This window comes from Callospermophilus lateralis, chromosome 8 (assembly GCF_048772815.1).
Source record: "Callospermophilus lateralis isolate mCalLat2 chromosome 8, mCalLat2.hap1, whole genome shotgun sequence".
Classification (NCBI taxonomy): domain Eukaryota; kingdom Metazoa; phylum Chordata; class Mammalia; order Rodentia; family Sciuridae; genus Callospermophilus; species Callospermophilus lateralis.
Window position 1 is genome coordinate 57,390,240 of NC_135312.1, and position 24,868 is coordinate 57,415,107.

Consider the following 24,868-nt stretch of genomic DNA (forward strand, 5'->3'; position numbering starts at 1 on the left):
CTTTAACTCTCAGTTTAATAAGTGAGGTTTTAATAAGTGAAATACAGAAACTGTGGTAAAATGTTTTGTTTCCCCCCCACACACACACTAAGCACAGGCCAGCCTGGGAAGTTTGAGTTTGTGTCAATGTCCTGGGGACCCATGGAAGTGAGGTGACCAATATATTGTTTAAAGGTGATGCCTGTGATAAACAAGCTAAATCAGAGAGAACCACTAGAAGGAGAGAGAAGAGAAAAGGGACAAATATGAGGTGATAAAGGCCTAAATGAGGCTGGTGCTCAGAAGAATACAAAGGAGAATAAATAATTTAGAAATACCTTAAAATCAAGAATCAATAGAATTTAGGAGTAATCTCAGATATTTTATTTAAATCTGAGAATCTGCAATGGTAGTTCCATTACTGAAAGTAGAAATATCTATAAATTTTAATGGAATGATTAGCTTACTTTTAGCCATATGAGCTTTGGATGGAATGCTGAGCACCCAAGTAGAGATTTTCATTTGACAATTAGAAATAGAAAGAGGGTAAAACAAGATCAATGATTAAGATTTCCTGGGAGGAAAAACAGGAAAGTAGGATAGAGAATATTAATTCAATAGCTAAGCAAAACAAAGTATTAGGCTTAATCCTTTTAATGTAAGTAAACTATATTTTGGAATTTAAAAAATGTGTGTGTGTGTGTGTGTGTGTGTGTGTGTGTGTGTGTATGTATGTATTTGTTTTAGACCCCTTCAAAAGATCAGGATCCAAAATGGCAATATGTCATTGTTAAACATTTTGCATAAGCTAGAAACTTTTATTATCCTAGGTATCAGTGTAAGGACACAGGAGCAGTTCCAAATCAACTGTACTACAGCACAAAAAGCTGAACTAGGAGTTGGGAGACTTCGGCACTAGTCTCAGGTTTTCATTAAAGCCATAGACAACTCAATCTTTCTGAGTTCCCCTCCTCATACTCCAAATGAGAGGGCCAAAGTGCATGATTGTTATGTTCCCACCCAATTCTCATAGTCTATGACTTATGGTAACAACAATAGAACCCAAGCATAACCAAGATAATAGGAGTAGAATTTTTACTAAAAGCTATCATTGCAACCTGGGATGGCCAGGCTCTGATATGGGTCCTTAATACCATGTATGATGTAAATAAATTAATAAATTTCAGCAAAAATTTTGTTTAGGGGTCTATAAACACTTCATAATGCCTTATGCTATATGGGTCCAACTTAACATCAAGATTGATAGCAATATTAAATTTGTTGTTAAATACATTTACTCAGCCTGGCTTACAAAGTATTAAAATGATATTTTTAATTTTTTAAATTCAACTCTTCACATATATGGATGTAGACTCATATGAATACCATATTTAAGAATAAATGTCTTTAAGGACTGGGGCTGTAGCTCAGTGGCAGAGTGCTTGCCTAGCATGTGTAAGGCACTAGGTTCTATCCTCAGCACCACATAAAAATAAACAAATAAAATAAAGGCATTCTGTCCATCTACAACTACAAAAAAAAAATTTAATGTTTAAAAAAAGCTGGAAAAAAAAGAAGAAATGCCTTTAGAAAAAGGTACTAATGATATGCTAATGAGAAAATAACATTACCTATATGCTCTAAATATGCTATTTGGAAATATAAAGGGGCAAATGCATAGAGAGTGCATGGATTTATAGATACTACTTGAACCATAAAATAAAACTTACGGATCTTGTGTATTACATGGGGAAGGGATCAAGTGCTTGATACATATTCCTTCCTTGATCCTCTTGTTAAAACACTGATTGATTTTTTGAAAAATTAGGATTTATTCTAAGTTGCCTTTCTTTTAACTGGGTAATAAAATTTGATTTTTTTCCATTAAAAAACGGACAAATGTTTTCATCCTTGAGTGAACATGTATGTACATGTTTCTTTATACCCTTCTCCCTTCTCCCATCATAATTATTTGTCTCCTTTAACAGCAAAGGCGGCAACTCCCCAGAAAACAAGATCGAATGAGAGCTAACACTTGATCATTTATGTGTCAGAAACTATTCTTAGTATTTTACATATTGTAACTTATTTTATTCACTCGACAATCCTGAGAGTAGTGCTATTATTATTATTATTATTATTATTATTATTATTATTATTATTTTAGTTGTAGATGGACACAATACCTTTATTTTATTTGTTTTTGGTTTTTTTTAGTTTTATGTGGTGCAGGGGATCAATCCCAGTGCCTCACGCATTCTAGGCAAGCGCTCTACCCCTGAGCCACAACCCCAGTCCCAGTGCTATTATTATTATTTCCACTTAACAGGAGGATAGGAATGAGGATTGTGAAAGAGGTCCAGGAGGTTTGAGAGGAAAAAGGATATGAAATTATAATTTGAGAAGAGTTTGAGAGTAAATGAACTAGGAAAAAAAAAGTCTGACTACCAGGCAATACTAAATATCCCTTAATGTTAACTAGTCATAAATTAAAGATATGACTAGATAAATTAAGAGTCATAAAAGATATATGGATGCTCTGAAGTTTATGCATGGGACCAAATGGATAGTAAAACCTCCTGCCTTAAAGACAGAATGGCTCTCAAGCCAGCAACACTTTACTATATACTCCCTGAATGTGAATCTAAAAGTAGGCAATGTTACTAAACATGGGTTGATTAGTCATGAAAATATAAAAAAATGAAGGCACACAGAGACAAACTTAAGCAGAACATTCAAACACACTTCAAAAGAGAGAAAGCCAATGATAGTTTTGTGTATGGTTCCTCTGACAAATCCACCCTCAGTGTAGGGAATACAACTAGCTTCCTTTAAGTATTTAGGCCCATTGGGAAGATACTATTCTTTTTATGAGAATGATTAATCGGTGTCTTTTAACTTGATGCCATGAATTACTTGATTCATTGATTCCTAATATTGGTCCAAATGCCTGTACACTGATTATTATTATTATTATTATTATTATTATTATTATTATTATTAAAATTCATATGTTCTATTCTTGAAACAATTATTTCTCTAACTTAACTAAACTGACAGTCTCCTGAGCTTGGTTGATATAAGTGTAGTCTAAGAGACAGAAATAGTCTCTAAATTCGGTTACTCTCAAAATCAATTTTCTGAGACTGAATCATTCCAAAGTTGCCAAGAGCAGGCTTCCTAAGAAAAGCTAGACAATGTGTTGCCTGGTAGAAATTATATCTCTACCTTTACTGAGGAATTATCCTAAAAAATATATATATATATATGTGTGTGTGTATATGTGTGTATATACATATACATACACACACACATATATATACATATGTATATTGTGTATATATACATATATATACATATATACATAGGTATATAAGTATATATTAATTATATTAGTGTTATGTTATTCATTATATTAATATATACATAATAGCATGTAATTATTCTAATATATGTAGAGATGAACTATTCATTATAATTCAAATACATAATACAACTACAATAAGATAGTTAAAAATAAAGATAATAATAAGAAAACTAAAAAATTCATCAAATGCTGAAGTGATAGTACATAATTTTCTCTTCTATTAATGATTATCTTTAAATTTTCAAATTTCCTACCATTAGCATTCATTACTTTTATAATCACACATAAATTTCATTTAAAGTACTTTATAAAACTGGCATACTATGTGTTTAGTTATTCATTTTATACCCTGTGTCAATTTTCCTGGAGGTTGTTTTATTTGGCACTCAAAAGGACAAAAGATTATTGCAATAAGGTAAGAATAGAGATATTTATACTTTCGTATTTCATAACTAGTCAAGAGAACCTGAATTAACAAATACATAGAGCCTTAGTGTATGCATGTTTCAAAACTCCTTATGGAAATTAGTGAATTTCACTCAGTAAATCTTGCCCTAAAAAAAGAACAAATATTTAAATCTAGTTAATGATATATAACGTACTTAGTGTTGAAGAAGTATACTAATTCTGTAACTTACTTTCAAACGTATAAATAATACAGCTTAATATATTAATGAGTGAATAAATATGTGAAAAAGTAAATACTGCAAAATGTTAATAAATGCAGAGTCTAGATAGTGGAAACATGGGTGTTCATCCTACAGCCTTTCAACTTCCCAGTGTGACCTAAATTTTTTACAATAAAAAGTTGGAAGAAAAGAATGTGTTATGGACACATGAAAACTGACAATATCAAAGTAATATAGATCCTTTCAATTATTTTACTGGTTCAAACTTTAGTTTAAACAAATGCCTCACTAAATTAAGTGACTAGTATCTGGATAGTCAAGGATTTGCAAAATAAAATTACTTAATCATAATACTTACATTGTGACTGTGACAAAATCCAATTCCATTAATAATCTGAAACAAATATTTTTGAACTACTTGGTAGTCTAATCCTTTTGGAAAGAGTTCCAAGTCATCAAGAATTGTGTGGTCAACAAATTCAAAGACGAGGTACCATCTTTTTTTTTTCTTACACACTTCCAACAGATTCACCAAATTCTCATGCCTCAATTGCTATTATTAAAAAAATGCAAAATAGTTTTTATAAGTTTAAATTATTAGCAATTAGCCACAATCTAAAACAGATCTCAGCATATGAATAGCATGCATAAAATACATAAACAATGCATATTATAAAAGTATATTCTAGTTTTAAAGTTACAGCTCCTTTCTTCTCTCAGAGAACACAATAAAACCAATAAAAAGAAGAAAATGTAACTCCATCTTTTTGAAAGTAAGATGGATCTATGACCCCGCCCCCATCTACAATGAATGAGATTTGATTACCACAAGTACTCAAGGTCAAACAGGAGTATAAGGATACACCAAAGGATTATCTGCAGCTACAAGGCTAACAAAGCCAGAGTTTTCCAAAGTTAGAACATACCTTCAGGAGAAAAGGACCAAAACTGAAAATATCCTTCTTTGGTATAATGTTGATAAGTTTTGTGGGTATCACTGAAAGCATCACTAAAACTGAATAGCACCAGTGAATACCACCAATGAATGGAAGGGGAAGGAGGGTTGAATAATTAATCACACAAAAATATATTTGCTGGAAATAAATGGTTAGACTAGAAAGCAAAACAATTCATTATGAATAATACTAAAATTACAAATTTCAGAGAAATTAGGGCTAACAGCATTGAATTCCACACCAGGCCTATGTCTTAAGGAACATCATTGTAAACCATGACATATTCTACTAGCCTAGAACAAAATCATGTCCAAGAAACAAAGAAGAACCAATTCAAGATCTATTCAAAGATACTGTAAGAGAGAGAAACACTAATTACAGATTAAGTGGCTATTCTTAAAATTATTAGGATATAGCTTTCAAAATCCTCAAGGAAAGAAAGTGTAATAAAGGATCGTAATATCCAAACAATGTGTCATTTAAGTAACAAACAATGGAGAAAATTTTTGAACATGAGCAGTGAATGCATTTAGTGCAGGACAAAATATTATGCAAATTTGAGCATCATAGATATAAAACAGAAAGTATTTTAAACTCAACAATATACAATATTACTAATAATAATAGTAAAGGGAAAAAATAAAAACAAGATGTATGTGCATTGATTTTTCTTGTCAACTGGTCAAATGATAACTTTTGACCTGAAAATTTCAATTATAATTATAGCCACAGATTTAGTGATAAACACTAAGATAAATAAGGTATCTTCTAATATAAGTGGTAGATGTGTGGGAGAGACAAGGAAACAGAAACATAACAATTACTTTACAATGGAGTATGTGTATTATAGACTACTATAATTATAAAGGTAATCAATTGTACAAAACTAAAACCCTTCCCAATTACCAAAGAAAACAGCCAAGGTAAATAAGGAATTCAGAGACCATATAGAAAAGTACTTGTAAGGAATAATAAAATAGTGTGACATTATAAATAACCACTAATACTTACATAGTGCTTACTATGTTCTAGGCACTATTCTGAGCCCAAAAACTCTATGAAATAGGTACAATTATCTTGTTTTATAGATGAAGAAGCTAAAGCAGAGAAAATTAAGGAAGCTCCAAGGTCACACAGCAATAACTGGTAGAGGCAGGATGGAAACCAGGAATTGTGACTTCTGTCGTCTCTTGAAAACATTTCATTTTTGGTCATTTCCTCCTCTGTGTTCAGAACATTCGCACTATAAACTCACTCGGGCCCACAGTTGGTTTGTATGCCATAAATTTAGTTTTCTTATTCTTAACCACTAAGCTATTACAATTCTATAGGGAGGAAATGGAAACAAAACCAAATATATCTGTTATATTAGAATATATTTTATTTTAATTGGTGAAATTAGTCTAACTGGGTCACAAAGCACATTCCAGATTACTGGTTAAATGAATTAAGGTATATCTATATGATGAAATAAAACACATCAATTAAAAAGAATGAGGCAGTTTTTATGTCTACTGATGTGCAATATACTAAGCAGAAGAAGGTAAGATGCAGGTCAATGGGCAAAGTCTGCTCCCATTTGATATATGCACATATACTGCCCCATACAAATCCATATGATTGTATGGGAACAGAATCCCTCTGATCACTGTATAACATAGCATTGGTTTGTTATGGAAAGTACAACTAAATGACTGGTACACATGGGTGGCAGGTTAATTCATTTAAATTTTATAGCATATGCAAGAATTACATAACAAAAATTTAAATCAGAAAAAATATGTATCAGTGAAAGTGCATACACATATACTCTAGTAAACTTAAATTTTAAAAGATATATGCTATAAAAATTAACTTGGAGACTAAAAAAAGAAGCTTGAAGTCAAGCTAGTTAGGAGGAACCACGTTGGTCAAGGTCACATCTACTTAGAAGGCTTGAACTACCTCCACCAATGTATTATTGCCATCAATTCTCAACACAATGACCATCCTGCATAATATCTAAACTGTGTTTCTAAAAATTGCTTCTCTGTGTTATGCCCTCTGGATTCAAAGTCCCTGGCAGAATATTCCACTGGTCAGCTTAGATCACAGGCTACAAGAAGATGGGATAAGGGGGAGATCTCTGCATTCACGCTGTGTCATGGGAAGCAAGACACTGCACCTTACCACGACTACACACAATGAGAAACTGCATTCATAGGGTAGGAAATGGGAATGTTTGCTTTTTCTATACAGATGAAAAAAGTGACAAGTGTTCATTTCATATTACAACTGAAAATGCAGTAATTTTGTCATTCATTAGGGTTCTTACACTCTTGTATGCCTAAAACACTCTTCCCAGATCTTTATATGTCTGACTCCTTGCTGCTATCTGGTCCCAGCTTCATGTCACCTCCTCATTCACTCTTGAGCACCTTACTCTGTCTTATTATCATCATAGCACTATATACTATAATATTATTCCCATCTGATAGCTCACTATAGTAAAACCCTATCTGGTATTTTCCTTTATTATTATTATTTTGTAGCAGGGATTGAGCCCAGGGACACTTAATCCCCAGCACTTTTTATGTTTTATTTTGAGACAGGGTAATCAATGAAGATGCTTTTCAAAGAGTTAAAGAAGCATGTTTCAGCTAGGATAGATGAAGTTTCAATTTGATTATTATCACAAAACTATTTTCTATTATTGATGATATTAACTCATTCCCATTGAAAATAAGAAAAAGATAAATAAGAGTTAATTATAATCAATAAGCAATCATGGCATTTCATTTTCCATAGCATTTTCTCATAAACAAAAAGTGCACTGAAATGGTCTCAAAATGCATATCTAAAGACAAATCTATTTAAAACTCTTAGCAGGCTGGGTGTGGTAGCACATACCTGTGATCCCTGGGAGGATGAGTTAGGAGGACTACAAGTTCAAGGCCAGCCTCAGCAATTTATTGAGGCCCTAAGCAACTAAACAAGACCCTGTCTCAAAGTTTTTTAAAAAGGGGCGGGTGGGGAGGGCTGGGGATGTAGATTAGTGGTAAAGAGCCCCTGGGTTCAATCCCCAGTACAAAAAAAAAAAAAAAAAATCTCCTAGCAGATTAGAGGCTTTAAGTAAGGTTTTGGAATTGACTTTTTTTTAGAGATAATAAGTAATGCATCTTATTTTTTCTCTAAGTAATATTAAAGTAGTTGTCCACTCCATGAGTTAAGAGTATAAAATTTTAAACATCTTTATTAAAAAAGCTTACCATGAAATGTGAAACTCTAGAGAAAGCTTCTCATAATAAGCCATACAGTTCATTAATAAAACAAAACACCTTTATTTCACAAATCTTATATTCAAATAGAACTAAAATTTCTAATAAATTCTGTTTAAAAAATTAAATAATAAAATAAAGCTGTTCAATCAAGATTGCATTGGCATATTTCTAGTAGAATAATACATTATACTTAAATATTCTACTTGTTAATCAAAAATTCAGACTACATAAGATAATCTCTCTTTCCCTATTAAATGTAAAGTCCTTCCTGCCAAGATTGCCATAGCAGCCCCAAACCTGCAATCATTATTAAAACACAAACTATAGTCCACAGGTTATCTTTATGTTAATATTTTAAAAATAAAATGACCAGCTGAGGATGTGACTCAGTGATAGAGGTCTTGCCTAATGTGTAGGGCTCTGGGTTAGATACCTAGTGTCACAAAAAAGTAAAATAAAATAATAAACAAACAAATAAAAGCAGACCACGACCTCTTTTGGTAGTGGCAGACTAAGTAACTCAGACCAATACTCTAAATGAGAATTCTTAAAAATTTGGGTCAAATTTTTCTAATTTTCTGAAACATAAAAGGCTAAGAAGATAGTTAGGATTATTGGGCCAAAATCAAGACAGAAAAGTGCAGAACTCAAAGCTGATTTTGCCAGGAAGTAACAGATATGGAACTGAATTTTTATTTTTGTGCCCTCTACAATTAATAAGCAAGAGTTAAAGCCCAAAAGCTGTAAAGGCAGGACCCCAGAAAAACTACCTCCAATTTAAGCTGGTCTCATAAAACTTACACCCTCCAAAGTAAACATAGGTAGAAATCAATCAGGCATCACTAGACTTCACATCACCTATAATGGTTCAAGGAACCTCAAACCTTGAATTTGGGATCTGGGGATGTGGCTCAGTGGTAGAGCACTTGCCTAGCGCGTGGGAGGTTCTGGGTTTGATCCTCAGCACCACATAAAAATTAAATAAAATAAAGGTATTGTGTCCATCTACAACTAAAATAATTAAAACAAACAAACAAAAAAAAACAACAAACCTTGAATTTGGATTATTTTATACTGGACTGGGAACCCCCGCTGTGCACTTAACAGAAATCACTATCAGATAAATAAAAATAATCTCTGGAGGCAGATAATTTTACCTTAGCCTCAAAATATTTCTATAAATATCATTTAAAAAATGAGATTCAAAGCAAAAAGATAATGAGAAGCACAAGAAAGCAAGAAACAATTAACGAGAACTTTGAACTTGTTGAGTAGATCCTGGACGGGTAATTGTTGGTATTATATAGAAACCAGAAGGGTGAAAATTTTTTTTTAATTTTTTTTTTAGTTGTAGTTGTACACAATACCTTTATTTTATTTATTTATTTTATGTGGTGCTGAGGATTGAACCCAGCGCCTCCCACATGTTAGGTGAGCGCTCTACTGCTGAGCCACAACCCCAGCCCCAGAAGGGTGAAAATTTTTATATAAATAATAATGTTAACTAGTGAATGTAGTTGATTACTAAAAGGGGTAAAAGAGGATTCTAAGGAATATTTTTAAATAGCAAATACAGAGAAGCTACTACTTTTAGGGCAGAGGGAAAGTTCCCAAGAATTTTATAAGCATTTCAACCACCATCAAGGATACAGTCTTCATTGGAAAGGTCCTGGCTACCACAGAAATGTGTGGTTGTCAGTGGTGAAGAAATCTGCCAGAGGATACAGGCCAGAGATGGTTTGTAACCTCTCTACAATTAATAGAGAAACTTACCAGGTGGGCCACAGCCAGTCCATGAAAAATGGGTAAGGTGAACTATCAGAACCTCTTGATATGGTGCTCTGCTCACAGTTGTACCCCCCCACACAAAAAAAGCATACCAGAGTCTGGAGGAAAAGCCTCTGCCTCTTGCTAAGGATCTACAGTGTCCTTCCATGTCCTTTCTCTATTAACAAAACCTAAAATCAAACCAGCTAGCAAAGGAGAAATGTTTACAGAGTTTAGTTCCTATATCACAAGACAGGTCCAAGAAGCAGTGATTTAGAACTGAGACAATAAATTAATTATTGTCACAGTGCCCATGAACATGGAAGAAGAAAAGAAAAATCATATCTGGAGGAAATATCTTCAATTTATTCCTAAAAATAATCTTTCAAATATAATGTCCAGCAAAAAATCAAAGAAAAGCAGGCAAACAAAGAAAAAAGATACTATATGTAAAAAATATTAAAAAATAGAGACAATCAAAACCGATGAAGAATGACTTCATGTATTGAAATTAATCAGGTACAGAATAATAACTATAACTTTAAAAAAAGAAGTAACTCAAAAATTGGGGGAACTTTAAACCATAAAAACTGGCATAGCATATTTGGACCCAAATAAAAATCCCAGAAAGGAGAAGTACAATAACTTCTGTTTGTACCAACAGAGACTAGGTAATTAGTAACAATTTCTCCCACTGAGTACAAGCAGAAAAGCTGGACAATACATATACAACAACTACTTGAAGGAACCAGAGAGATAAGATAGTGAAGTATATCTGGCCTAGGATCTGAAAGGAGACAGAAACCCTGGGAGGTGAGCCAAGCAATTAGCGCCATCTTTTTTTTTTTTTTTTTTTCAATCCAGGAAACATACCAATTCGGAGAAAAGAGGCTCAGTGAAACTTCTGACAGTATTGTGGGACTAAGGTAGCAGTGACTGGTGTCCAGATGGGAAGAAAAAGTACAGCACTGGTGAAATCCTCCTATTTTAGGTTGGCCTAAAAAGGCCTCAAACTATGAATAAGTGTGAACCATCAGTAGCCTGCCTCAGAAGCTATAACTCAACTTCAAATCATGTAAATCCCTTAAATAGGATTAAAATGATATTAGAATGCTAGCATCACCAGGCTTCCTGGAGTACCAGTGCCCTCAAGAGCCTCAGAGAGACAAACATAATAAAGAATACAAAACTACAGCTACGTATAAGAACATTCTCTAAAAGAAGCATTCAGAACAGTGGAGAAAATATAATATTTTTCAATAAATATTTCTTGGACAACTGAACATCTATAAAAAAAAAATAAGATTTGTGCCATAAAACATAATTAAGATCAATCCCGGGTGTACTGAAATGTAAACATGAAAAACAAACCTATTAAGTTTCTAGATGATCATATAGAAGAATATCCTAACTAAACTCTAGGTAGGAAAAGAACTTCTTAAACAGGACATAAATGGCAACAATCTAAAAGATTAAAAATTTAATACATTGGAATTAGCAACTTCTGTTTTAAAAAAGGCATCATTAAGAAAGGGAAGAGAAAGCTCACAGAGGACAAAAGAAATTTACAACACATATAATTGGTATATGATTTATAGTCAAAGTATAACTGAGATAAAGGTTTGAGGGGTTTCTGAGGTAATAATAAATTCTATTCTTGACCTGGATAGTAGATACACAGGTATATTCACTTTCTGGTAATTCACTGAGTCGTATACTTAGGATTTGTTCCCTTTTCTTCTGTGTATTTAAAAATGATTTTTAAAAATTACTGGGCACAGTGGCACTCGCCTGTAGTCCTAGCGTCTTGGTAGGCTGATGCAGAAGGATTGAAAGTTCAATGTCAGCCTCAGCACTTTAGGGAAGGCCTAAGCAACTTAGTAAGACTTTTGTCTCCAAAAAAATAAATAAATAAATAAAAAGGGTTGGAGACTTAGTGGTTAAGCCCCCTGGGTTCAATCCCTGGTACCAAAACAAACAAACAAACAAACAAATAAAACTACATTGATTAAGAGTGCATGTTAGTAAATGTGAAAAAAAAATCAAGGCAGTGATTAATATCCAATCAGAATAACGTTTATCCATAAAGGGACAGAGGGTTGAATGACTGGCATAGTATATAAGAACGTCCTTAGCAATATTTTATTTCCTGGAGGGTGATTCCATAAATGTTTGCTTTGCAATAATTAATTGAGCAATAATTATTGTTTTATGCACTATCTATATGTGGTCTATATTTTATAAAATTTTAAAAATACAAAAATATAATATTCCAGGGCTGGGGTTGTGGCTCAGCAGTAGAACACTCACCTAGCATGTGCGAGGCCCTGGGTTCGATCCTCAGCACCACATAAAAATAAATAAATAAAATAAAGGTATTGTGTCCAACTACAACTAAAATATATACATAAATAATACTCCAAATGAGCAACTTAATGATGGAGATTAATGACATACTGAGGAGGGGATTAGTAAACTAAATAAACTGTGCTGAAGAATACAAAAACAATAGATGGAAAGGAAAACAGATAAGAAAAGCAGATGATTCCATATGAAAATTTAATATATGTTAACTGGAGTTCCAAAAATGGAATAGAAAGGTCTGGATAATACTTGAAGAAATAACTGATAATTTTCCAAAATTAATTTTAAAAATCATATCATAGATTCAGTGAATTCTAAGTAGAATAAAATATATCCACACTAGAAACATCATAATGAACCTACAGAAGAAGAAATTTAAAGGGAAAATAATATAAGTAAACAGAACAAAAAGAAAACTTTAACGATTTTCTGAGGGGAAGAGGATCCAGGGATCCAGGGGCTCATGGAGTGATTGTAATGTTTTGTGTCTTGACTTAGATGCTGGTTACATGAGCTCATTCTGTTTTTAAAAATTCATAGAGTTGTATTTTTATGATGCATACACTTTTCTGCATATATATTTTATGTAAACAAAAAGTTGAAAGAAAAAATATCCAGACATTAAAGAACAGACTTACTAAAGAATAGAAATTAGACTGACAGCTGACCTCTCAAGAAGCAAAGTGGAAGCCAAGGGACAGAACAATGTTACCCTCATTTTGTGGACAGAAAATAACTGCCATAACTGCTAAACTAAAATTCCATACCCAACAAAAATAAAAGACATTTTCACCAAACTAAAGTGGAAATATTATGCCTGCAGTAGATTCTCACAAATGGAAATCCTGAATAATGTACTTCAAGAAGAATGAAAGAGATCCCAGATGAATGGTCTGAAATATAACAAAGAAGGACAACCAAATAAAGTGATCAATGTATAGAAAGCTAAATGAATCTGGATATAGTGTTGCACATGTGTAATCCCAGCTTCTATTGAGGCTGAGGCAGGAGGATCACAAGTTCAAGGCCAGGCTGGGCAATTTAGAATAAGATCTTATCTTGATATAAAAATTAAAAGGCCTAGGATGTAGCTCAGTGGTAGAGTGCTTACCTAGCATACATGAGACCTGGTTTGTTTGATCCTCAGCATTCTCTCTCTCTCTCTCTCTCTCTCTCTCTCTCTCTCTCTCTCTCTCTCTCTCTCTCTTTCACACACACACACACACACACACACACACACACACACACACCATACACACAAATCACTGAATAATTATATCTTAAAATATATTAGGGTAATGTTGAAGTGTAATGATATTAGTATAAAAAATGGAAGGGAATAACCAAAGAAAAAGTTTTGCAAAATGTTTCCATATGTCTCAGAAAAGAATAAAATTACTGGATAATGTTACTCTTTTTGACAAATTTCTAGGAGAAACACTAAGAGAAACAATGTGCCCCATGGTTCCTGGTTGTACTAGGGGCTCCAGAGACCTTATCCCAAAACAACAACAAAAAAAAGGAGCTGGGGGTGGGGGGCTGCAGCTCAGTGATGAAGTATCCCTGGTGGTTCAATCCCTGGTACAATCAATCAATCAATCAATCAATCAATAAATAAATAAAATAAACAAAAAAACTAAAAGAAACAATGTTTAATTTCTAAATTATTAGGACAGAAAAAGGAATAAATGTAATCAATATAGAGTAAGAAGAGAAAGACAAGTATTGAATAGATATGACAAATAATATTTCAGATATTACATTACATGTAAATGGATAAATGCTCCAATTAAAAGGCAAATGTTATCAAACAGAATAAAAAGCAAAATGTACCTATATGCAGACACATATCTAAACAAGTCAGAAAAACTGAAAGTAAAAATATAGACAAAGATATACTATGGAAACACTAACTAAAATTAAATTAGCATAATCTGAGTTCAGACAAAACAGACATTAAAACAAACTATTACTAATAAACAGGATTATGTTTCATGATGATAGAATATATGATTCAGCAGGAAGACAGATAATTCTAAATTTGACACACTGATAATATAGCCTTTTGGTTTATAAACATAAACTGAACTACAATGAAAAGTAGAAAAATCAACAATCACAAAAGATTTTAACATATCTCTTCTCAGTTTTAGGTAGAACAAACATAAAAAAATAAGAATTAGAAGATTTGAACAATATACTTAACATGGTCTAACAGCTATACTAGAATACTTTTTAATCACAAGTAATTTTTTAAGTGACTATATTACAAACCAAATTGCAAAAAAAAAAAAATTCAAAGGAATTATTTTTATATAGCATATGCTCAGATCACAGAATAGCTGTGCCATAAATAACAGGGGATGAAAACCCAAAAATTTTCCACATATTTCAAAAATTTAAATATACTTTTAAATAACTCAGAGATCAAGGAAAGTATAATGGAAATGAGAAAATATTTTCAACTAATAATCAAAATTTCTGGGATACATACTACCATGTCCATAGAGAAGATGTACAGCTTTAAATCCATGTATGAGGGTAGGGAATAAAATGTTGGAAATTAAAGAAGTAAGCATTTATCTCAACAAGTTAGGGGAAAGAAGTGCAAAACAAACTCATCCAAAATAATAAGAAGGAATTAAATAATAAAATTTTAAAAAGTCAAACATTGATTCCTTCTAAAGATAAGTAAAATTGATAGAGAAAGAGACAAAGGACTTTGCATAATAGGGCTAGACTGCTATCCTTAGAAAGGACTGCCTTGTGGGCCTTGGTGACTGCCTAGTAATGTAGATTTCAGGAAGGTTCTCTTCATTTCCAGAACTAATATGGGTGGCTCATTCTGCAAAAAATTTTGTTTTGTGCTGAATAAATGCTTTCCTTCTGGGAAGTTGGAATTTTGGTGAGTGCCAAGAAGAGTGCCTATGTGACCAATCCCCAGTAAAAACCCAGTGAATGCTTGCGTTTCTAATGAATTTCCTTGGTAGACCATATTTCACATGTATTGTCACTACTCATTCCTGGGGGAAATAAACGTGTGTAACTCCACTGGGAAAGAAGCTTGTCCTAGGTTTCCTCTGGAATTTATCCCATATGCCTTGTCCCTTTGTGGCTTTGGCTTTATATTCTTTATATCCTTTCACTATAATAAGTCATACCCATAAATGCAACTATGTGCTGAGGATTGTGAGTTATAGAAGATGGGGGTGATCTTTGGACTCCCCAATACAGATGGCAAATAGATGATTGATTGATAGATGGTAGATACAGAGAGAAGAAACAAATATTTTAAAAGTCATCTTTACATTCACAAGGTAAATTTGCATACATAATCATTTTATTTCTTCTTATTGACAAAAGAAATTTATACTTTAGTTTGTTATAAAATAAAAACAAATATAAAAAAGTAATATTTTTCTATACTATAATTTTGAACAAGAAACAACTCATTTTATAAATTCAGTATATACATTTACTCACCTTTAGTAACTTGATTTCTCGCATAGCAATTTTTTTAACCATTTTGTCATCATCACTTTCTAAGAATTTCTTGATGGCCACAATTCTTCCACTATCTTTATTCCTACATTTCATCACCATTCCATAACTCCCTTCTCCAACCAACCCTAGGTTCTCATATTTTTCCATTTTAATTTAAAACCAGTAGGAATTTTTCTTGCTATGAAAAACAAGACATAGAATTAATAGTTTTGATTATGTTAATTGCCTCCATCCTCCCAGCAATTAGTTCTTTCCTGCTCATTTTCCACATTACAGCAGTCATATTACTGTCTTTGGCTATTTGTACTAATACAATTTCTTAGTGTTTTCAAATCTAAGCTCTGTTTTCAAAAAATTCATACACATTTCCTAATAGACAAAGCAAAGGAATTAAAGCGGTTAACTTTAAATTTAATTTGCTGTCATTTTAATGAAATTCAATATATTTTAATTTAGATCAAAATATCATATAAACATTTTAAAAAAGCACAATTCCTTTTCACTCAAAGGTGAAAAAGGCACAACTAAAAGAAAATTAAGTTTTTTTTTTAATCAAAGTTGGAAATCTTTATGTACTTTCTACTCAATTGGAAAAAAATTGATCACAAATAATCACTTACCAAACTAACACTGAATCTTTGATTAATTTTCCTTTACTTTGCTTGTGGGGTGGAGGGTACTGAAGATTTAACCCAGGAGTGCTTTATCATTGAGTTACATCCCCACCCCTATTTATTTATTTATTTGTTGGTTGGTTGGTTGGTTTTGAGGCAGGGTTTCACTGAGTTGCTAAGGCTTGTCTTGAACTTGTGCTCCTCCTTACTCTCCTGAAGCACTGGTATTATAGGTATGTGCCAAAGCACCCAGCTTAAATTGCTATATTGAACTTATAAAATAAGATCAATACCATCACAGTATATTAGTAGATTTTTTTAAAAAAATTAAATATTAGTATCACAAAATACAGTATTTTTAAAATCTGATTAGTGATTACCCACTGCACAATCATTTGAATTTTATGGTTTGAATTCTTATACAAATCACTATATGACATTTTCTGAATAAAGTTAACCACAAGAGAATCTTACTTGTTTTATCAATGATTAACAGAGGTGCTACAATCATTTCACTACATGTTTCACACAGAAAAAAAAAATTATTTTAGGGCTGGGGGTATAGTTCTGTGGTAGAACACAAGCCTAGAATATTTGAGGGTCCAGGTTCAATCTCCAGCAACACACATGCAGACACACACACATGCACACACAACACACACACAATTATTACAGTAAAAATAGATTTTTTCATAAGGTTTGCTTGCTGTGATATATGAAAGCTATTAAATTATTACAACTTCAAAGTTAAATTGAGGTTTTTAAATTTAGTTTTGTCATCTGATTATAAAGTTAAATTTCAGAAGATTAAAAAGTACTGCTCCAAATTCCAATGAAGTTTCAATAGTTTGGAGAGAAAAAGCAGTCTTTCAGTAACTTCATATTCAAGGGATGATTCATAGGTGAATTATTAAAGCCTTGATAAAAAAAAACAGGCATTCATAAGCTTTGAAAGGAAAAAAATGCTTGCCTGTTATATTGTGTACTTAGGGCAATCTAAAATAAATTTTCCCAAATTGTTGTGGTAATGTTTTACTGACTTCTTTACAGATGGCAAAGACAAAACATATATTCTCTTTGCTTTAGAAAACCATGATAATCCAATGTAAATAATAAATTTTCAGCACTTGACATTTAAGTTTGAGGTTAGATTATATACATTGTGTGTATGTGTGTGTGCACGCATGTGTGTGTGTGCACGCATGTGTGTGTGTGTGTGTGTGTGTACACGTATGTGTGTGCATGCACTGCTGGGAATAGAACCCAGGGCCTCCAGCTTGCTAAGTGATACTTTACCTCTGAGCTTACAATCCCTAGCTCTCATTATATACATATTTTTAATGTAAACATAAATGGAGAACCAGAAGATTGGCCTTTGAGGGGTAAAAATGAAAACAATCCCAATCGACTCCAACTCAAATGCTGTCATTAATTTTACTACTAGTTTTGATAGTAGATTCTACTACAAACTACAGAGCAGGGTCCCAGACACTGACTTTCCATATACTTGACATTTTAACTTCTGTTAACTATTTTTTTTAATAAAATGTTTGTATTTGAAAAAAATCAATATAATCCAATAGCTCCTCTCCTAATTTTTTTTGTCTTTCCATTAAGAAAGTATGTTTTATTAAAGACCAGACTAGGTTTACCACTTCAATGATAAAAATAGCTGGAATCTATACAGGATCATTTAAAAAACATTTTGTAATTGGCATCAATGTTTTAAAGTGCAAAATAAGCAAAATAAAATTTACCTTAAGCATATCTAAGGTGTTCTGAAGCATATCAAAACTAATTTTATCCATGTTGACTACTCCAAGTTTATTTTCCCAACCAACTTCACATATGGACACACCAGTTTGAACACACCTGCTTTTTCAAGTGACACTGCCTACAAATACCTTAAAAGTATCACGGTCCACAAAACCCTGTTTCCTGAAATAGTTACTCATAAACTCTTTCTTTTCATGCCTTTTATTGTTGAATCTAAGGGTAATAAAACTAAAGAAGCCTGGCAAGTTGGCACTGTTAAATATTTCTGAACATGTGCCATGTAAGCATATGGTTCTAATACTAATAATTTATATAATGCTAATTTTTTATTTTGTTAAAGATAGATTTCTTTTTTTTTTTTTTTTTTTTTTTGTAAAAGAACAAGAAAATAGAAGCTCTTTAAAGTCATATACTTACTGTTTCTTCAAATCCTTTCACATGGAAAGATCCAAAGGTTTTCAACTTGGAAACAAATTTGAGGTGAAATGCATCTCGCTAGCAGGACTAAAACATGCTGACTAGCAAACTAGCAATTCCAGTGTTATGATTTCTTCTGCGGGCACAGTGACTGGTCCTGGGTGAAGCAGGCTGGGAGGCAGATGGGCCTCAGCCCGCCGCAAGCTCACACTTAGGAGGACCGCTGGCCGCATGCTGTCGTTGTCAAGGCAACGACCTCACTCTGTCTCCAGCCATAGGCACAGTCTCTAGAGTCTGTGCACGAGTCAGAATGCGTCTACCGCAGGCACCAACACCTGTCAAGGCCAAGGCCTGTAGAAAAATTAGCAGTGGTAAGAGGGCACCGCCCCACAGCTCCGAAGGCGCTCAGTCCCTCGAGTCTGTGAAGCAGCCGGGCTCCAACTAGCCCTCAGCGAAGGCGTTGGCCACCGAGCTGCAAGGAGGCGGGTTCTCAGCCTTCCAGGTCCGCCCCGCGAGTGCCCGACCTCCCTTACTCTGATTGGTCCAGCCCTGTCGTTAGGCGCTATGATTGGCTTAGCGCCAATATCCCCGCCCCTTCACCTGGGGTTCGACTCAGGTTCTGTTCACTGACGCGCATCTCCGAACACCAACGTTCTGTAGTTGGGAGGCGCCTCTTTGCCTGCGGCAGACCTCTGCTCGCAAATGAGCCAAGCGGCCTAGCGAAGGGTAAGGTGGCGGTTAAGTAGGACTGAAAACATGGAAAGAAGAGTGTTTTTCACAGCTTCTCCGCTTTAAGCAGAAAGCAGGCCCTGGGCGCCCCCACCAGGGGAGATTCAACCCAATCCCGATTCGGTAGTCCTTTCCGTTCTGGGCGTGGGGATAATCTGCCTGGTCAGGCAGAGGTGAAGATCACAGTGAGGAGGCGATTTAGTAGGTTTGAGAGAAGGTAGGCATTTACAGACCTGATTAAGCACTGGGAAGAAAGATCAAGGAAGGGAAGAAAGGGCATGAATGAAGAAAAAAAAAAAAAAGAGGGAAGGTGCTAGGATGGGTGCTCAGTACCTTTATACAGCAGCCAAATGGGGTGAAGTTGGGGCTTATGATGTTAAAAGGTCTAACGTCTGCAGATCAGAACAACTCTCGCTACTTGAAAAGACTGGTAGATCAATCAATATCTTGTGTTTTCAAGTTACACATAAGAAACAGGATTTTCCTAATTTTCAAGAAACTTGAGACCCTAAGGTTTTCACTCTCATTCCACGCTTTATAATATTTGGTTTCCCCTGATTTGGGGAAGTGTCCTGGATAGCAGACATTTATAGTCAGTATTAATTCCTTCTTTATACTAAGAAATAAACTATATCTTTAGTTAAAGTTTGATTAGCAAGTATTAATCTTCCTGTGCTTAGTTATCTTGTCCAAGCTGCTTAAAACCTAGTTCCTGACCCTATGTTGAGGAATGGACCTGGAACCTAGGTAGGGAAATACTCTTTTTGGTCAACCCAAGATGTTAAGTATTCTGGTAGCAATTACCTCTGTCCTTTGCTGTGACTTGGAGAGAGCCATGCCCCATTTTGTTACCTCTATAGGCTATAACAGAATCTGATAAACTTCTTTTATGTGAGGGACAGATCCAGGTTTGATTAAGCCTGAAACTCAAGAAGAAGAGTTCAAAAAATTTTTCTTTTGCAACTTCATGAAAAATTTTAACCAAATAAACATTTTAAGGTCCCTGCAAGCAAGAGGCTCTGAAGCTTATATAACCTGTTTATAGCCCAAGGGAACCAAAAGGATAAACTTTAGATTTGGTGAACAGGTGATGCATGAGAAAACAATTTCAAAAAGAATTAAGTTTGAAAACCAGAGGAGAGAGAGAATTACACTTCCTTGAAAAAGCAATCTATAGGGTTGCTAAAGAGTATGTAGCATTATATAGAAATAGGAAAATATAGAAATTATAGAAATATATAGAAATAGGAAAATATTTGTAGGGAAAGGGAGGGTTTTTTATTGCATATGGACAGCATGCCTTTATTTGTTTTATTTTTTATGTGATGCTAAGGATCAAACCCAGGGCTTCACACATGCTAGGCAAGCACTCTGCCACTGAGCTACAGCCCCAGCTCCAAGAGAGACTCTTAAGATGCAGCAAAAGGAATAATTGATGAAAACCCATGGAGAGGTAGGGAGGAGAAAGTTCTGAAGTATGAGGAGGGCTTAGACTTGAAGAGATTTAGGGAAAACAGAAAAGTATAGGATAAACACATTAGCTGGCCTAGATCTCCTCAGTAAAAATTTCATTTTTGCATGAAAAGGTGTACTGGGAGATTGAGGGTCAAGAATTTATTAACAGAAATTCCTCCAAATAGGAAGTTATGACAGGAAGTCATTTTGATATAAAAGGATATAAAAATGGGATAATGTACCTACTTGAGCTTGTATACCATGAATTTATAGTGACACCAGCTGACACTGTTTCATAGGACTTAGCAACTTGGAGGGACAAGAATAGAGAAAACAGATGGTATATAAGCTACCTCTATTAGAGAACTGGTAGGGCAAGAGATTTTAAAAAGGAATTGAGGAATCAAGGATGCTGGAGAATGTACCATTGAAATACCTTGCCATGGGTTCCAGCTAGATAAGAAGATTAAATTATAACAGCAATTAGCTAACAAACAAAATAGAAAGGCAGTGAGAGACTGGAGGTCATCATAGGCATGAAGATTATGTTTAATAAAGGAGCAAAATAGGAAATTATTACAGAGAAAGCAGTTTATGAATTCAGTTCTAAAAGGTTGGGACTGGGGATAGAACTCGGGCGAAGTATTTGGCTAACATGCACAGGCTCTGCGTTTGATCCTGGAACCAAAAAAAAAAAAAAAAAAACCACCAACAAAATAAAGGATTAAATGTTTGGCCCTTTCTTCAGGTAACAAGAAATTGAGCAGGAACGTAGGTTAAAGTATGAAAAGACATTAACATAAACTACCCAACTGTCACTCTAGCAGAAGAGGTGAGGAGGGGCAGTTTAATCACCAAAGGAAGTAAAAATGTTCTAAAAATCCAAAGAGAACTTTGGGAGTATGAGATGGACATTGAGAGAAGTGCTTCAGAGATCGCCATGAAAACAAGGTGAAAACAGAACACTGGACGTAAAATCTAGCAATTCCACTTCTGGGTATATACCTAAGAGAAATGAAAATATATAATTTTAAAAATTGTACACAAATATTCATAGTTATATTATTCATTACAACCCCAAAGTAAAAATGACTCAGATTAGCAGAGGAATAAATCTGACAGGGCTGTGGGTATATGAGCTCAGCTCATTTACATGAACACATGTTTAGCATGTACAAAGCCTAAAATTCAATCCTCAACTCGAATCTTGATATAGTCATTCAATGGAATACTATTCAACTAGTAAAAGAAACACTGATATGTGCTACAACACATATGATATGCTAAGTGAAAGAAGCTACACCCAAAATGCCACTTATATACAATTCCATTTATATAAAGTGTCCACCATAGGCAAGTCCACAGTAGCAGATTAGTAGTTACCATTGGATGGGAATAGATGGGAATGGGGAATGACAACTAATGGGTGTGGGTGATGAATTTGGGTGATGAAAACTTTCTAAGCATTCATGGTGATGGTTATACAACTTTGTGAAATATACTAAAATCACTGAATTATATAGGTGAACATTATGTAAATTGTAACTCACTAAAAATTAAGATGAGGGATCTAGAAATACCTTTTTATATATTCTAGCTTACAGCAGAGTCACTCTCTTCCTATTAGCAGTTATTTCTATCATATAACTTCACAATAATCATTCCCTACAAATCTTTGCATTCAAAAACAATGTGCTTGGGTCATTTTTTTTTTTTTTTTTTGGTCTCACTATTCCCACCTTATCAAAAAAAGAAAAAGATTCTGTGATTAGTTTCTATCCTGATTTATTATGAGCTTTGGGTATCACCTTGAGTCATCAAGTGAGTTAAAGGGTCATAACATCTTCAGACTATAAGGTTCTTCATAATCAATACATTATAAAGGATGCAACTATGATATATTCTGCCATTCTAGTAAGAAAATGGGGGCTACGGGTGTAGCTGAGTAGGGCATATATTTAGCACGCCCAAGTTTCTGGGTTCAGTCCTCAGCATGAAAGAAAAAGACTAAGATTGAAGTTTTAAGGTTCTCTGATAGAAAGACACATGCCATAGAAGAGTTAAAACTGTTCCTAACCTAGTAATTTAGTTACCTCAATGGGCTGGGGTTGTGGCTCAGCCTGGCATGTGTGAGACACTAGGTTAAATTCTCAGCACCACATATAAATAAATAAAATAAAGGTCTATTGACAACTAAAAACTATTTTTTAAAAAGTGATTAAGAAAACAACTAGATTTGGAAACTTAAAGTGTATCACTTATTGTTACAAAATCCAATATAAATATCTCGATCTGTCAGTCACCAACATATCTATAATATGTGAAAATGGGAATCAATTTCTCAAAATTATATTATGCATTGTTTGTATTGGTAATATACCTCTTATAATCCTCCCTTAACTTTTAGTTTCCTCTGGCCTCTAAGCCATTCTGTAGTAAAACTACAGAAAAGATCTGCATTCATTTGTTTCATTTCTTATCTCTGGTCTTCTCTTGGCCTTCATTACTAAGATAGTTCTTAAAAGTTCTTGCCAAATCATCTGTGGCAGCAGCAATTATTTGCTACTCACAATATTCTTTTTCCCTGTATGGTTTATTACTGCCTCCAAGGAAGCTAACAGCTATGTGACTGAATTCCAGTCATTGGAATATGAGATGTTTACCATTCCCAGTTCTGGTTCATAATAATCTCCCAATTAAGACCCTCTGTGTTCTTTTTCCCTGGTAGCTGGCTTTAATGGAGATAACTCCAATGTGATCTTGAAGCCACCCTGTATTGGAGCCTTCATTTACTTGTGTTCTTAAATGACTAAGTGAGATACAGCCGAGCACATTGGCCTCTTCACCACCATTCTCCTAATACTTTATATATGAGAAGAGAAAAAGTATGCTATCTGAACCCTTTGACAGTTTAGGATTTATTTGTAATAGCAGCCCACTATAATTCATTTGCTACTTTGACCTCTAAGCAGCATTTAGCACAACTCCTTCTTTCCTTCTTACAAACTCAAGTGAAAATTAAGTTTTCCAATACTTGCCATATTTTGTCTCCCTGTATCCTTTGCACATTTCTCCTATATCATAATCTTGCACTTCTGGGAGTATTTGAGAACTGTTTTCAGCCTCTTACCTTCTGTACACTCTCCTAGGTGATCTTATCTAATTCAAAAGCTGCAAAAATCTATAATCAAAGGCTGCCATTGACAGCACAGAGCTCTCCTAAGAACTCCAGAATTACACATTTAATCATATAACACCACTTCTTGGATATGCAACTGACATATGAAACTTAACATGACTAGAACAAAACTGCTGATTTTCTTTCACAATCCACTTCTGCTTCTTCCCCATCCCGGCATACCAAACACCACCTTCCATCCAAGTTCCATCATTATCCCAGGAGTCTTCAAGTCTTCCCTCTCCCACATATTCAACTTCCAATCCATGAGCATCCCTTGTAGGTTATATCTCCAAATTCTATTATATTAGCTGACAGCTTATCACTGTCCTCATTCCTACACTTATTCAAGTCACTGTCATCTTCATCTCTTCCTAATTCAGATCAACATTAATTCCCTGTTCAGAACTCTATGATCCCATCATGAGTTAAATTCAAACAAGGCCACCCTTGGTTTAGGTCTACCTCCTCTTGACATTTGCATTAATCATAGGGCTAGAATGGCCTTATTGTCCTGGAATACATCAACCTCCTTCCACACATAGGGCCTCTACTATTTGTTCTTCCACTTGGAATGTTTTCTCCAAATTTCATCAAAGTTGCCTTCTCTTCAGGTTGCAAATATACCTTTTTTAATTACCATCCTGGGTAGAACAGGCCCAACTTGAGTCACTCTCATAGCCTCAAGTAGTACCATGCAGTAGCCATGTAGTCTGGTGTAAGTTGCTAACCCAACTGTTGTACCTGAGTTAATCTTTTTCTCATAGGATTACTGTTAGAATTAGATGAGTTATATTCTGCCCAGGGCTAATCAGGACTGAAATTACTTAAAAATTTGTTACCTCTCTCCCTAAAAAAGTTTCCTAAGGGTGC

At 34.2% G+C, this 24,868-nt stretch overlaps 1 protein-coding gene across 1 annotated transcript in view; it reads right to left on the reverse strand.

Annotated features, from left to right (window-relative positions):
• Cdkl2 (cyclin dependent kinase like 2) overlaps positions 1 to 15,973 on the reverse strand; it is a 32,439-nt gene extending 16,466 nt beyond the window's left edge. The window contains exons 1-2 of the mRNA XM_076864738.2: positions 15,806 to 15,973; positions 4,334 to 4,528 (exon numbers count right to left, since the gene is read on the reverse strand). Coding sequence (XP_076720853.1) covers positions 4,334 to 4,528; positions 15,806 to 15,973 — 363 coding nt within the window. The remainder of the gene's footprint in view (positions 1 to 4,333; positions 4,529 to 15,805) is intronic.
• Positions 15,974 to 24,868: the final 8,895 nt, after the last annotated feature.